The sequence below is a fragment of the Thermobia domestica genome, chromosome 10 (genome assembly GCF_964235325.1).
Source record: "Thermobia domestica chromosome 10, izTheDome1.hap1.1, whole genome shotgun sequence".
In the NCBI taxonomy this organism is placed as follows: Eukaryota; Metazoa; Arthropoda; class Insecta; order Zygentoma; family Lepismatidae; genus Thermobia; species Thermobia domestica.
In genome coordinates, this window is record NC_137463.1 from 83,378,438 (window position 1) to 83,394,070 (window position 15,633).

General features: G+C 31.5%; 1 protein-coding gene across 2 annotated transcripts in view; it reads right to left on the minus strand.

The window, feature by feature from the left end:
* LOC145662516 (scavenger receptor class B member 1-like) overlaps nt 1–15,633 on the minus strand; it is a 159,192-nt gene that overhangs the window by 24,758 nt on the left and 118,801 nt on the right. For both annotated transcript variants that reach the window (XM_081728169.1, XM_081728168.1), the window contains 2 exons: nt 12,099–12,305; nt 7,735–8,125 (listed from right to left, as the gene is read on the minus strand). In XM_081728169.1, coding sequence (XP_081584295.1) covers nt 7,735–8,125; nt 12,099–12,305 — 598 coding nt within the window. The remainder of the gene's footprint in view (nt 1–7,734; nt 8,126–12,098; nt 12,306–15,633) is intronic.

Genomic DNA, 15,633 nt, shown 5'->3' on the forward strand with positions numbered 1-15,633 from the left:
TCTCAAGTAGCTAAACAAGCCAAGCATAGTAATTATTAAGCACTAATTGTTAAAAATTGTATGAGCTCTCTACGAGCTCCCTCTACGAGCCCTCAGCTGGTAATGGTTATGGGCGAACCTCTCTGCGTGTGAGTGCTATTACCAGACTCACAGTATCTAAAGTTATTACCACACCAACCAGTTGACAGCTATCTTTCCAAAAGAATATTCCTGTGGAGGAGGAATGATAGAACCACTAATTTCAAATAATTAACTTCACCAAGGTTGGTTTCGGTCAGGGTGGTTTAAGATTCCCCTCTCTCCCTTATTTCCTTTAATTTACTCAAGGAAGGCAGAGAGAAAAGATAGGTTAAATACCTCTTAATCCTTTAAATATCCTAGTACAACCTTTCTTGTCGACCAATTCTAAATTAACCAATTTATTCACCCTATTTCCAAGAATCTAGGGGAGTTCTTACTACAACTAGCATACCAGACTCAAATTATAATGAAAAACTAAAGTTTCCTCTTTTTGATATCTTTATTTCAATAAAGAGCGAATGATAGCTGAGAATAGTCTATGATCACTAGATAAAATATTTATCTGCCTCTACTTGCCCTCCCGGAAACTGAGGCGGGATTAAGTATTTCTCTATCCTAATCCCTAAAGAATAGGGAATTAGTTCTTACTATAGTAGATCTAAAAATTTTCTACTTCTGTCATCAAGACAAAATTACATAAACTAACTCTAACTTAATTATTCTAACTAATTACTCTAACTTAACAGGGTCCACTCAGGAAGCGTTCTCTTACAAGCTGATGAAGTACTATTACAGTACCAATTTACAGTACTAAAGATATCTTCACCACTTATCCAGCACCTGGCCTAAACCTATGCGAGGAAAAACACAGAACCAGACCTTCTTCAAGAAGGATACTATCTAACAAAATTTACTAGGAATAGGTTCAATGAGGATAGAGGAATAGACCCCAACAAGAGGCCTTTCTAGATCAGCTCTCAGATCTAAAGGTATTAGGTTAAATTCACCCGTTCCAGACCCTACCATTCTAGAGCGGAACCAAATGTGTTTCTTAAAACGAACTATCAGCCTGGCCTTATAAAGCCAGACGTCGGCCAGACTCGAACCCAGAGCTCTCTAACTCAGAGCAATAAGCCTAGCCACTAAACCCAGGCAAGGAGACCAGACAAAAAAAAAAAAAAAAAAAAAAAAAAAAAAACTAATGTAAACTACAAACACTAAAAGTCCTAGTTAAAATGCTTAAAGTGAAATCGCGAGCTAACATTATCCAAAATAAAAAATTATTTCCTTAGATAGAGAAGTAAAACAAATAAAACTCTAAGCTATACCTGTGGACTCACCTGCCAACTCACTATACTATACATGAACTTTTCAGCCTATTTTGAAAATACCCGCACAACAGTCATCATTTAGATTGTTCTAACCAAGGAACTCCCATCCCCTAAAATAGAACCAGAGAAAGGACAAAACTGCCTCTCCCGCTATTCGAAGCATTAAAATGGTTCCCCGCCTCAAGAGAATGCCCTCTCTATATATGAGAGGTTCGGGAAGATAACCAACTGCTTTTCTAGTAAAACTACCCATTGACCCATATAGATGGCATAGGCGGAATAAAAGAAAACGAAAGTAAATCAGGTCTCTGTTCCCCTCTGACGGTATCCTAAAACATGCTTGAAACGGAACAATATTTTCAACTGTCATTCTATATCAATAAAAGAGGAAATTTTCTATTTTTTTCCATATATATGCTGCTGAAAGAATATGCAAGATTAATATATAGATTATACATGGTAAATACAAGATAAATAGTATCAATATTGATAATAAATATATACCATAGAACTTTTTACCTTTGAAACCAGTGCTGGTTTATCTTATACCTATATTGTAGTTACCCTGAAATATAATAATAATAATAATAATAATAATAATAATAATAATAATAATAATAATAATAATAATAATAATAATAATAATAATAATATAACCCAGCAAGTGGCCCTGAAGGGGTCCATTGTAAAATGGAAGGTTGTTAAAATATCACGAAGGATATGAGTTATTTCTTGTCATTTACCACTATAATTATCTCCATAATATACTTCAAATTCGAACAAATAGGAAATAAGTGACAAGTGCCTAAAAGTCATTTTGAACATTTATTTGAGCTACGCTAAACTTGGAAGAATTTATATATTCCATACATTTTTCACAGATATACCTGAATTTTTTTTTTTAAAAAAAGAAGTAGTAGTTCTATTTTTGGTATTCCATCTGAATGCATGTGTTTGAAACTTAAGTTGAAACAAAATAAAGAAAACGATGGATGGAGTACCAAAGATTGAATATATATATATATATATATATATATATATATATATATAGAGAGAGAGAGAGAGAGAGAGAGAGAGAGAAAGATAGATAGATAGATAATAGATATATAGATGTATATATATATTGGATAAATTTCTTTAATATGATCAAAACCACCATCCTCTTTAGTGTTAAAATTTATTTAATAGGAAAAAGATTTAACAGATTCCCACAACTTCTAAACTAACCTAGCAAGGCAACTGTTATATTGAGTTCAAAGTGGATAATTGTAGTAAGATATGCTTCAGATCAAGGTGTTAACAAACATACTACTTGCAATTTATTTTTTATTTATTTATTTTGTTGTTGTAAAGCTGTGAAATCTTTGATGTGATTTCAGAGCACTAGAGGAAATCACTACTTTTTCACGCCTCTTCACTTTAAACGTCGTCATCGTCGTCATTATTATTATTATTATTATTATTATTATTATTATTATTATTATTATTATTATTATTATTATTATTATTATTATTATTATTATTATTATTATTCGTAGTGGTAGTAGTAGTATTTGTTATTGTTGTTATTTTTGTTGTTGTTAATTAAAAAAGTAATCTCATCTTCACTTGCATTAGTCATGAAAATAGAACGCACTGAATGTGTCAATCTTAAAAACAATGCGTTAGATGTTTGTTTTACTTTTGAACTTTCACTTGCGAATGGGAAATGCTAAATAAAATTGTTTTGTTACGACGTATAGACAGCAAATGTTATTAAGTCATTAACTTACGGCAAGGTGAAGTAACAATATGTTAATGTTCCAATATTGAAAGTTGACATCAGATGAAGATTATTTAACTTACGAATTTTAACCATCTGTATGTTGAAGAGATTTATTGCTTCTTAATAAAATGCTACATTTTAAGGGTCGTTTTCGTTATTCTTCTTATCTTGTTCTTGCAGATGCAATTCTAAAGTAATCCACATTTTCATTTTAGTGCACATCAATTTGTGTACTTTTTTCCCCAAAAGAGAGAGTGTAGATTTGATTGAATTATTATCTTAGTATTTAACTAGAAGGTACAAGTGATTTTGTCACATATGAATCGCTATATAATTAAATGTAAACACTTGTTCATGTTCCCTGTGTTACATTAACTACTGATCTTTCTTCTGTCCATTAATCATAGCATATAAAGCTGCAATAAATGATCCATATAGGTTTGAAACATCTTATTATTCCATTGTCGATACCAAGAATTCTTACATCTTGCTTACTTATGTTTAAATGACATCTAACCTTAATATTAAATAGTTCTTATTGATTCTTAGTGACACAAAGCCTTGCCTGACAACCTCTGTCTAAATCGACGTGTGCAGTTATTGTTAACCTTTTCTGCGAATACGATTTACTGTCTTAGTTATATAAATCAGTTAATATACTTAGTAACAGATTTCGCATAAGAAGCCTACTATGTAAATAAAAGGTGGCATTGTCGAAACGTAAGCATAAAGCACAAGCATATGAATTACATTACAACATTATTTCATCCATGTTATTTTATATTATTTCATTAACAAGAATGACTCTACCCAGACATTCATGTGTATTATAAACATTGTGATATAAATCGGGCTGTGAAGCACAATGTTCTCAATCTCCTATAGTCATGATATCCATTCCCCGCGAGATACTTCCCATTCATGAGAAATTAGAACTCAGATCTAAATCAGCTCATTGGTTTCCCTTTTTTACATATTCGATATATCCCCATCCCTCATATATCCACAACAGTAACAAATGTAAATGGATGTACTTTTAATATTTAAGGTAAAGTTATCATTTTATTTCTTAATTAACTCTTGTTATAAAAGTCGTATACATAAGTCTTGATAAGAATTCGCAAAATGTTGCATCACATACAACACATAAAGTAGAGGTTTCTATCAGAATTAATGCGTATGCAAACGGGAAGAGTTTCAAATATTAATCTTCCCATTTGAACAAGACATTATGGAAAAATTATCATTTAACATATTAAGATACGTGTGCAAAAATCGCCCGTGTCCTGAGACGACATGAGTTTGAATGCTTGAACAACCTCCTGGATGTCATTTTCTGTACTGCATTGACCAGAATTATGTATTTGGATATAAACTTCATTCCAAACTATTTACAACATAAACCAAAATTTTTCTTTACATAAATTTCCATAAAGAACGTAACATATTTAAAAGTTTAACATTAAAATGTAGGTGCAAAATGGAGATGAAACAAGAGATAAATAACGCATTTTACACTTAGTACACATTGCTGAAGTTTTCAATGAAGTGATGATGATATCCCGATAAAAAGAGGGTTATTTTATGAATATCTAACTCACGGCAATGGGATTATTATTAGGTATTTCTATGTATTATCAAGGATCGCTGATAACGACTTGTGAGGTAAATTCCATTTTATTGAAACTTTAACTGTTCATTTTTCACAAACGGACAAAAAGAGATTTGTCTATGTTGAGATTATGTCTTGTCTGAAACTACTTTTAGACCGTGTACTTCTGAAAGCATAAACTACATGTTAAATTTAGCCAGAGTTAGAAAATGAATAAAAATATTACACAAACACATTTCCCAAATCATATAAAAGTATAAAAGATTTCAATTTTTAGTTTTTAATTTTTCTATGAATTCATTTATTCTCAATTTTCAATTTTCTGTGTAGCAGGCTATAATTTTATAACAAAGAACGAATTTTCTTTGTTAATTACTATCGAATTGCCATAATATTGATACTGTGGAAGATATATTCAATGTTCTAAGGATGTCAGTAGCTGAACAAAATATCATATATCTTATCACTAAGTTAAAAAAAAAATCCGAAGAAAATATTAAATATAATATAATCGTAATATGCGTATCTTTATCTTCGTTTGTATCAATAAAATTGAAGTTATTATTTCTGAAATAATCATGATACGAGCCATTCAGCAACATGCTAATAAAAATAAGATTTCATCAGAAAACATTATTGTCACACACTAATATGTAACGCTGTAAATATTTTCGCTAAAGTCATCATCAGATGCAAAGAAGTAGGAAGAAAAGAGAAACCTAGCTATGACGCATCCAATTAGACGCCATATTGGAATGAAGTCTATTACAGTATTGCCAAATTGAAAGTAAAGACCATTTAACGAAGAAAGATAAAACTAATGAAAGGAACTGATCGATAAGATTGCTCGGAAAAATATGGAGATAATAAATGAAGAGCAAAATTTATATATGAATAATTGTAAAAAAAAAAAGAAAAGAAAAGAAAAGAAAAGGAGTAATAAAAATATTTACAAACAAAATATAAACTACTTTTTAATATGATGAATAATTAACAACTTGAACGACAATAATGAAATAATACAAAATGAAAAGTATGCAGGAAAAATAATAATAAAACATAAAATAACAGAGACGCAGAGATAAATATAAATGTATGGAATTGGAGTGAAGTACGGTTATAGACAGTTAAGACCAGGAGGTAGGCTTGAGGGTTGTACGGTGGTCTAAATGTTTGTATATCTCCTCGTGAGGAACGTAGAAGAGCCTGGAAGAAGTACTTTGGGATACGCGAAAATATGCTCGAAAATAATGTTATGAGACAGGTAGATGGGGAATTTGACAGCTACAGAAGTATCGTTAGTCGCAAAAAGGATAAAATTTGAAGCAGGAATGTAAATAAAGTTCGAATAATTGCAACTACGGACACGAATAGTGGAAACTGGATGTTATCTTCGCGACGAGATGTTGGAAGGTTAAGGTAATATGAAATATATGATACATTTTACATTTGAGGTTCTTTGGTGGTGATTTAGAGTGCTACAGGAAACTAGTTCTTATAATGAAGATGTGAAAGGGGAGGAAGAAGGGGGAGCATTTCTGATAAACTATTTTAGGGAAGTAGGAAAACCTTTTCGGTTTCATGTGGTTTCGGGTTATGTATTAGGTATGGCATAAATAAGGTCTGTTTGTGTCTGAGAGAATGGAAGCTGGAATTTTATCCAGTAAGAAAGTTTGGAATAGAAAATATGAACGTTTTTCTCCTTTTTTCCCCCTGTTTTATAAACGTTTCGGCAATATTTAAACGACTGTACTCCATGTGGATAAGGTTGGGAATTTGCTAAGTGAAAGATTAAGCCACATCTGTACTACGATAGGCATTGTGGAAACTTCTTGACGTTATCAACGCTACCTGCTAAACATGATTATTCGAATAGTTCTAAATACTATTGTGCTTTATCTTCTTCAACACTGAAAGATTCGAATTTTAATAATGACAAGTTCCAATAACAAATGCATAAGTGTAAAATTCGTGTCACTTTTAGAAGAGAGACAATATTGTCTTTTCCCTCCAGACATGAACAGTGAAGAAAACAGCATTTATCACTAACCAATTAGCACAAACTTATATAAGATCTAACAAATCTAGCTACATATAATTAAGAGTATTAAAATCTATAACTAACAGAACATCGGGATAGTTTTGGAATGGGGGGCAATACAAAGTTAACCTAACCGAAAGTAGCATAACCTAACCTAACCTAATCTAACCTAATACCGGTATAACCTAACGTAACCTGAACCAAAACAAAAAAAAAAAAATAGAGAAAATATATCAAGAAAGTAAGAAATTTTAACTCAAAAAATTCTGGCCCCCCCAAATCCAAAAATATGCCCAAAACACCATATGAATATAACTGGTAAGACTTCTTGCTCTAGGCTGTAGTGTACATAAAGCAAAATAAGAAATATATAAAAAAAATGTAGATATATACGTATAACATGAGCTAAAGAAAATACATTTGCTCCCACCTTCATGTAAACTGTACGAAAAGATTTTTTTCAGGTTATCCATTAAGTTGTTCAAACATTTCCCGCAAATCATTAAATTGAAGCAGTAAGAAAAATCTATTAAATGGTGCATTTTATCCTTCGATAAGTTTCGTAATAAAGAATACAAACAATAGCTCTTTTGTTTTATTTAATGTCATTCATATAAATAGTACTTAATATTTTGTAATCAATTAACTATCTGTAAACATAACCTGTGTCTAGTAATAATCTGGTTGTTTTCTGACACACTATATAGCAAAATCCGATTTGCACATGTATTTTGTACATTGAACACAGCTAATATAATACAATATAATAAATTTGTTATTTATAACAAATGCATTTCTTACGAACGATTATGAACTAAGACATCAATTCAATTTTCAACAGCAGCACCGATATAATAAAATCAAAATAAATAAATAAATATCTAGACGTTATAGAGGTATGCATTGTTTCTTAACATTAGTCTAAACACCATCTATATTACAATCATTTCCGAACAATACTTACCATATGCACAGGGACTTGCATTGAAAAATCCAGAAGGTAAGCATGCTGTCTTATCCAAACAAAAACAAGCATTTTCAGGATTTTCTTTCGGGTTTATCAACATGTCATCAGGCGCTTGAAATCGAACTGTAGGTATATCGTGAACACGAGTATCATCGCTGAAAACTAAAGGAAACCGACGACACATCTCCTTGTTGTATAGGTGAAGTCTACTACTAGTGCTAACCGGAGGTGCAAACATAGTGCCTTCACTGCCATCAATTCTGTTACATTCATCAGATTTCCAGAACTCTAGTTCATGTTTTCCGTTATACCTATCAATAATATCCAGTTTTTCTATTCCACTCTTTCCTGTAAACACAGTGATAACGTCAGGTGAAGTACCATTTCTCTGAAATATACAATTTGAGAGTAGTTAAATTCAGGATACAGGTCCCGAGGCTCAATCTTCCATTTCTTTTTGAGCTTTAAAATGATGCAAAATGAAACCAATTTATTTATATTGCAGAATAAAAGTAAGTTATCATAATTCTAACACATATGTAATGATTATAGTAAAATTCCGAACTTCTGTTTTTTAGTATTGCTAAATTGCTAAATTGTTATCTATCTTTTAGCTGGGTCTACATCCCTATGACATTAAAAGCATTCCTCGAAACTTTAACCTTCGCTACAAGATTTCTTGGTACAGTACTGAATTATCATTTAAATTCAGTTTATAAAATAATCTTAATAAAAAAAAGAATATAGTAAAATAAATTTTTCATATTACTTGGCTCAGTTACGTAATTGTTCAACTTCACAGTACTATTATCTAGGCTAACTTTACACAATACGGACAGCTCTATTCTTACTTATTTGTGAATATATTTCAGTTTGCTGTACACAAAAGAGTATTGTAGTCATACGATTGCGAATTATTTCATGCAAAAGACTTTTGCTCAGGCAAATTTCAAGATAATTTGAAACTACACTACCGAAAATTAAGCTTATACATAAGAATATATATATATATATATATATATATATATATATATATATATATATATATATATATATATATATCAAAAGTTTAATTGTAACATGGTAATATGTAAAATAAAAATTATAATGAGCAATGAATATTTAATATTTACATAAGTTGTTTATATCTTATCTGATTAAGAAAAATAAAAATTTTAAATTCTTTTAACAGATCCACAATAAAAAAAAATGTGTTTAAAGATATTACTTATAATAATAATATAAGTTGTTTTTCATCGATTTGTCAAAAGCTGCTTCGTTGGCCTATTTTACCAAAAGCATGAATCCCTGGCTTTATTTTCCTTTTAAATAAGAGAGGTCTCCATGGCGTTTGAATTCATCTCTCACCATTACTATCCCCTCTCACCTTTTTATGACTCCTTACTCTCCTTTCTAGTGAACATCATTTGGATTAAAGAATTAACGTTCTTGGTACTTAGCCGATCTTCGTTCTCAATGTTCCCTACAACTATTTAAGATAAAAAACTTCTTCCATAATACGAGTGTTGTATTGTTCAAATGAAGAGAGTGAGTGAAAAACGATTGTTGAATTCCGAGTGTTGGTGGAGGAATATTTCGATCGACAGGTAGTTGTCTTCATCAGGAAAAGAACTTCTCAGAGTGGGTAATATCGTTCGATGGTCTGAAAGCAAAAAATGGTATCTGGGGATAGAATTCCTCCGTAGAGATCTTCCAAACGGAGAAGACAATTAATGGAGTTTTTTCGTTTATATATATATAATTATTGGTTATTATAGGGGAATGCCGTTGAGGTGTAGATAGTTAATAAGAATTTTGATAGCTAACCAATTGTATGTTGCCAGGATGTGCTGAAAGGAAAAAGGGCCCATTCCAAGATAGAAAGTCAATCATTGTAGAAAGGAATATTGATGTTGTTGAAAGAAATCACATACAAACAAGAGATGGTATGATCTAATTGGAAAACTCCCAGTACATGTAAATGCTTTTAATTTCCATTTGTCTTTTACTGTAATGTTGATAATGTATGATGAGACTACTAATAAGACATTGGCATGTTGGATTGTGTTAGGGTTCCCATAGTACGATCCTAGCAAGGAAGCTTCCTTTTAGACCTTTGGTTACTTTAATGCATATTTATGTAGTACATTGTACTGACTCGAAATAAGAGATCCAAACGTAGATATTTAATAGGCTTAAGAAGAGAGTTTGCTTGCCACCTCGCAACTTATCTGTAAGCAATTTCGAAAATTAACTTTTCCAGATTACTAGTTAGCAGGAAAATAATATTTTATTCTTTAGCAGCTATATTCAAGGTGTAATCTTAACAATTAAGTCGAGAGTTCATTAAATTAACGTCAAATTAATTATTCGTAAACATAAACTCTTTTCGATATCTTCACTTCACTTCCACACTCTTATTAGTGACCTTTAAGAGCACCATACAATGTCTATTTGTGCTAAAACTGCAAATAAAAAGAATTATTAAATTATTATTATGAAAGAAATTATATAACACAAGTGATCGATGATTTGAAAAATATAAGAAAATATTGGAAGTTAAAAGAGGAAGCTGAAAATCGAGATACATGAAAGAAATATTTCCAGGTCCAAACTGAAAAATCAAGAAGAAAAGAAATAAGAAAAGAGAAAAAAACTCACTAGTCCCAGCAGCTGCCAAAAGGTAGAGTACTTATTATTATTATTATTATTATTATTATTATTATTATTATTATTATTATTATTATTATTATTATTATTATTATTATTATTATTATTATTATTACAGGCCTGATTCTAGAGGCGATTGAAGTAGTATAAATCGATGCTATTGTGAATTATTCTCGAGTTAAGCACCCAGTCCAGTCCATTGTTACCATTCTTTGTTTAGATTTCCTTTGTCTGACTTAATGTGAAGTTCTTATATTGTCTCTCACTTTTTTCTATATTACTTCATTGGAACTGATGGCAGAGCACATTTCTCTATACGAACCAAATGCAGGATTTGAAAGTGAACTAATATCTGAACTGAATGTAAATATATTTTGCAGGCATCTGAATATTACTTATAACATGATGTTGAACATAACAGTCCTTTTCTATTACTAAATACTTCAGAGTTAACAACAACAACAAAAAAAAAAAAAAAAAAAAAAGAGCAGAGACAACTTCTTTCTAGCACTACTGCCAGTTCACGTACCCACAGTACATTACGGTTCGTTGACACCTTCACCCTCAATACATATAAAAAGAAAGAACGAAAAAGAACTAACAAATGACAGGCAAAGTTCGCACTGAGGCAGTTTGCTTTTATTTTATTTTATTTTTAACAGAAGCAATAACTTATGAAGAGAAAAAATGACATTTACATAAGTTGTATTTTTCTGCTTATATTTTCTTTAGGATTTCATAATGAATTTGAATTAAATTATTGAAATTTGTGATCTTTTTTTTTTTTTTTTTTTTTAATAAATTGATTCCAGAATCCAATAGAAAATTGATCACGAGTTTTGATTTTTTTTTTCGATACCACTTCCAGTATACCTCTTTTATTTTATTTTCCTTCCTTCCTGTAGGTGCGGATTGCATCAGATAGTTCAAGCACTTTCAATCCACGCCACTAAATTGTCAAACTTTATTGTATAACATGTGCAACAACTCAACGTAACAATAAGAGAAGAAATATCAACTCATCAAACAAAATTTAGAAATATTGGTTAAAATTTTAAAAAAAAGTTTCAATCACCATTTTATATCAAATCTTACTCTGAGTCTGCTTCCGAGTGCGAGATAGAGCACTACAAATGGTCCAGTTTGCACTTCTCCTAAATAACGTCCATTATTAGCTTGTAAGGAAGTTCTTATCATGGCACTTTCTGATGGATTACATTAAACTAAAATTATATCATAAACAATAAGATTCACTGTTTTTTATCTGTGTTATTCTGTTTTTAATGATGTTTGCTGATGTTAACAACGTTGACAGTCATCATCGTTATTGACTATATGTGTGATGGAATTTACGTCTGATTAATGCTTGTTCTATCGTCTAGAACTATATAAATGGTTCCATCTAAGAAAAATACCTTGCTATTTATATCTCAACGATGTAAGTACTAGTTTCTGAAACATGACGACAAGGCAAGAATCTTGGCTGTATTAAAAATGTGTTTGACAGAATTACTTCCTAAGAACTCAGTCTCACTATCCAAAAGTTATTAAATAACTCGCATACTATCACCTCTACATGTATACGATGTGAGCTAGGAATTAAGTCACTCTCATAGTCATTGTCATTGTTGGAACAAGTTTAAAATAATTAATTAAAAATCTCCAATAATATTGATCTGCAAGATACTTACACCTACTAAAATTCCGAATTTGTCTCCTGGAGGTCTCATTTCTGCAGGTACAATAGGTTTCGCCATTTTATAAAGCGTATCGTCATAACCCCAGAGATATTCATCTACTGTCACTTCTACGAATGGTTGTAGTCTTAACGTACTTAAAACAAATGATAAACCTCTCCTTACTATGTAATAAGAGTCTTTCATAATAGAAACAGCGCCCTATTAAAAAAAAAAAAAAAAAAACTTGGCATCAATGATACACAAATAAAAGTTATATTGATCATAGAGCTCAGGGGCAGCTCGTGAGGAAAATCACACCGGTAAAAATTAAAGGTGTATCGTTTGAAACTAAGAGAATAAAGATTATATAATGTAATAATTGTTGTATACAGCAATAAACACATTAATCAAGTTTTCTTGTTTTAGTTGCAAGATAAAGAAAATTAATTTTTACAGTTGTGACTTCTCTCATGAACCGTCTACAAATGGATCTTATTCATTTTGAGTATAATATGATAGCGCACATACAATATAAGTCGATTTACTAATTAAGTAATAAATTCAGATGTAATTTTTCCTCTTTTTTTTGTATATAACAGACTACTTATTTACATGATTTTTGTACGACAGTTCCTTTTAGAGACTAGCTAAAATGCAGTTCTTATCACAGACAGCATACGTTTTTGCAAAATAGATAAACCCTTTTCTTCTCTTAAAATACGCATTTTAATGAAAGTTTAATGACAAAAGGCCACATTGTGAAACTATGTTTTGGCATAAATCTTTAACTCTCCTACCCCCTTAAAATATGCTATTTAATGAAAGTGACATAATAAAAAAAAGAAAAAAAAATTGAGGTAGGTACTAATTGTTCCAAAATAAATTTTAAATATACCAGGCATTATTACGCGATGCGATTACAAACAACAGACGATGTTGCTTTCAATGTGGCAAAAAAAAAAAAAAAAATGTCCTTCTTATCCCCTTAGAAACAAAATTTTAAAAAACGCTAAGTTATGTTACCGCATATTTGTAATGAGTAGTTTCTATACTGGATTCATCTTCCTTACTAGAGGGGCTCATGAGATATTCTATATTTTCTATAAATTTTGAATTCCCTTATTCCTCATAACATACGGCCTTTGATCAAAATGACATGATGAAAGCCCACGTCCAAGTAAGTAGTACTGATAAGAATATTCTAAAATTCATTTCAAACAGTTCAACTGTTTTTCCAGTGATTCGATTCCATACAAGATCACTTTCATTTATATATATTAGAATTCGTGAATGTAATACATAAGGTACGACTCATTGTTCTGTTACATGCCAATTTTACGTTAACCAAAATTCGTAAATACTGTAATACAAAACTTTTGTTGTTTAAATTTAATTTGACTTCTTTTTTAAGAGGTACGTAAATTTGTACATATATACTATACTAGTATTGTCATTGTGCACTTTACGAATGTATGGTTATAGAACTTTAGTTTGATCATATCGGATGATATTTAAACAAACATTTACGGAAACACAGTAAATTAATACATACTCAAACTAACATATATCACTATATTTTTTCCATTTGTTTCAAGAGACGAAAGAATGTAATTAGTGCATTTCTCATAGTATGGAAAAGCTTAGTTTCTTCTTTAATACGTTCTTCAAGAATTCTGAGGAATAAGAGGATCTAAGCGGATTGATTTTCTTAAAGTAGACAAGGTTGGCTAAATCAACTTTTCAGATATCAGCCATTTTACGTCGAAGTTGTCAGGGATAATTTTTTTTTATTATTATTTTTTTAGCCCATTCATTGATATGGAAAATTATTTTTCAATTTTTTTTAAAAATGAACCTGAAGTTTAGTTATATTATTTTACTGATTTCCTCCTCAAGCTTAATTAAATGACCATTGCTCTTTAAAATGAATTTGATTTAAATATAAATTTCATATTAAAAATAAATAAATAAATAAATTTGTTCATTATTAAATACGAAGATAATCCCGAAAGCAAAGACGCTGGATATGAAGGGAAGCTTCGTGCTGCTGTTGGCAACAATGTTGTTTTCGTTCCCCCCTCCCTCTCAAACAAACCTGCACGCATCTTGCTGGAACACCCAGTCTTGGCTTGGAAAGGAGCCTCCTCTTGTCGCTACCGCCAAGGCGAAGCAGTTATTCGGTTTCTCAACGTAAAAAGCGTGAAACTGATTCAAATTCATCAATTGACGGAAGTGTATGGCAAGGTTTACACGGACGTCAAAAACGTTTGCAAGTGGTATGAGGAGCTTGCAGCTAGTCGTAGTAGTCAAAGAAAGGAGTGGGAGGCCATCAAGTTCGGACAAGACTGCCGCGAAGGTTGAGCAAACCACGCGTGACGATAAGCGGATCACAATGGATGATCTACGCATTTTGGTTCCTGAGGTTTCTAAAAGCACCATTCATAGGATTTTGATGGAAAAGTTGCAATATCGGAAAATGTGTACAAGATCAGCTCCGCGAATGCTCATAGAAGACCACCAACGGCAACGAGTTGACTCATCCTGTGAATTTATTCACCGCCATGCAAACGAAAAGGACAACTTTTTGGATTCCACTATCACGGGTGACGAAACCTGAGCATTTCACATCACACCTGAGTAGCAGCATTCCTCTTCGCCCAAAATTTAAACAAACGCAGTCTGCCGGTAAAGTCGTGACAACTTTGTTTTGGAATCGAAAGAGGGTATTGTGGGTCGTCTTCATGGCTTCTGGCTCCACAATAAATGTTGAGAGTTATTGTAGCACACTGAAAAAACTCAGACGAACAATTCAGAAACTGAGAAGAGGAATGTTGAGCAAAGTTGTAAGCATATTCCACAACAACGCTCGTCTCCACGTCGCCAGGCAAACCATCACGCTCCTACAACAGTTTGGATGGGGACATCAGCCACCCACCCTATAGTCCAGCTTTGGGACCCAATTACTCAACCTTAGCCGGGATAACCGTGGGACGTAAAATTTAAAGATTTCATTTGCAATTACTCAACCTGTTTAATAAATTGAGAGAACATTTGACCGGAAAGCACTTCAGAAACAACAACGGGATGAAACTGGGGTTAAATGCTTCATCAAACACACGGTAGCGAGAAAGTTTTACATGGGCATACAACAGCTGCCACAGTGCTTACAAAAGTGCATCAACTAAAGTGGTGATTACGTAGAAAAGTAGATAAATGTACAAGATTTAAACTAATGTACAGATTATTGAAAATAAATGTTTCTTTGCATTTCTAAAAACCCCACTTTCTGGATTACCCTCGTATTAGAGTTTTAAATAACAAAATTCATTTTTCAAGTATTAATAAACATTTAAATAAATTTGAAGGAAAAATCAGTAAAATTAAGCCATTAAAACTGCAGTTCAATTCGAAGAAAACAATAAAAATAAATAAATAAATAAAACCTAGCGCAGGTATTCTAGACTGTTAAATTATTTATTGACAAACTCTTAAGATCAATTTATGTCCTGTTATTAAATACTAGTAGAATATACCACAGTAATTTTAA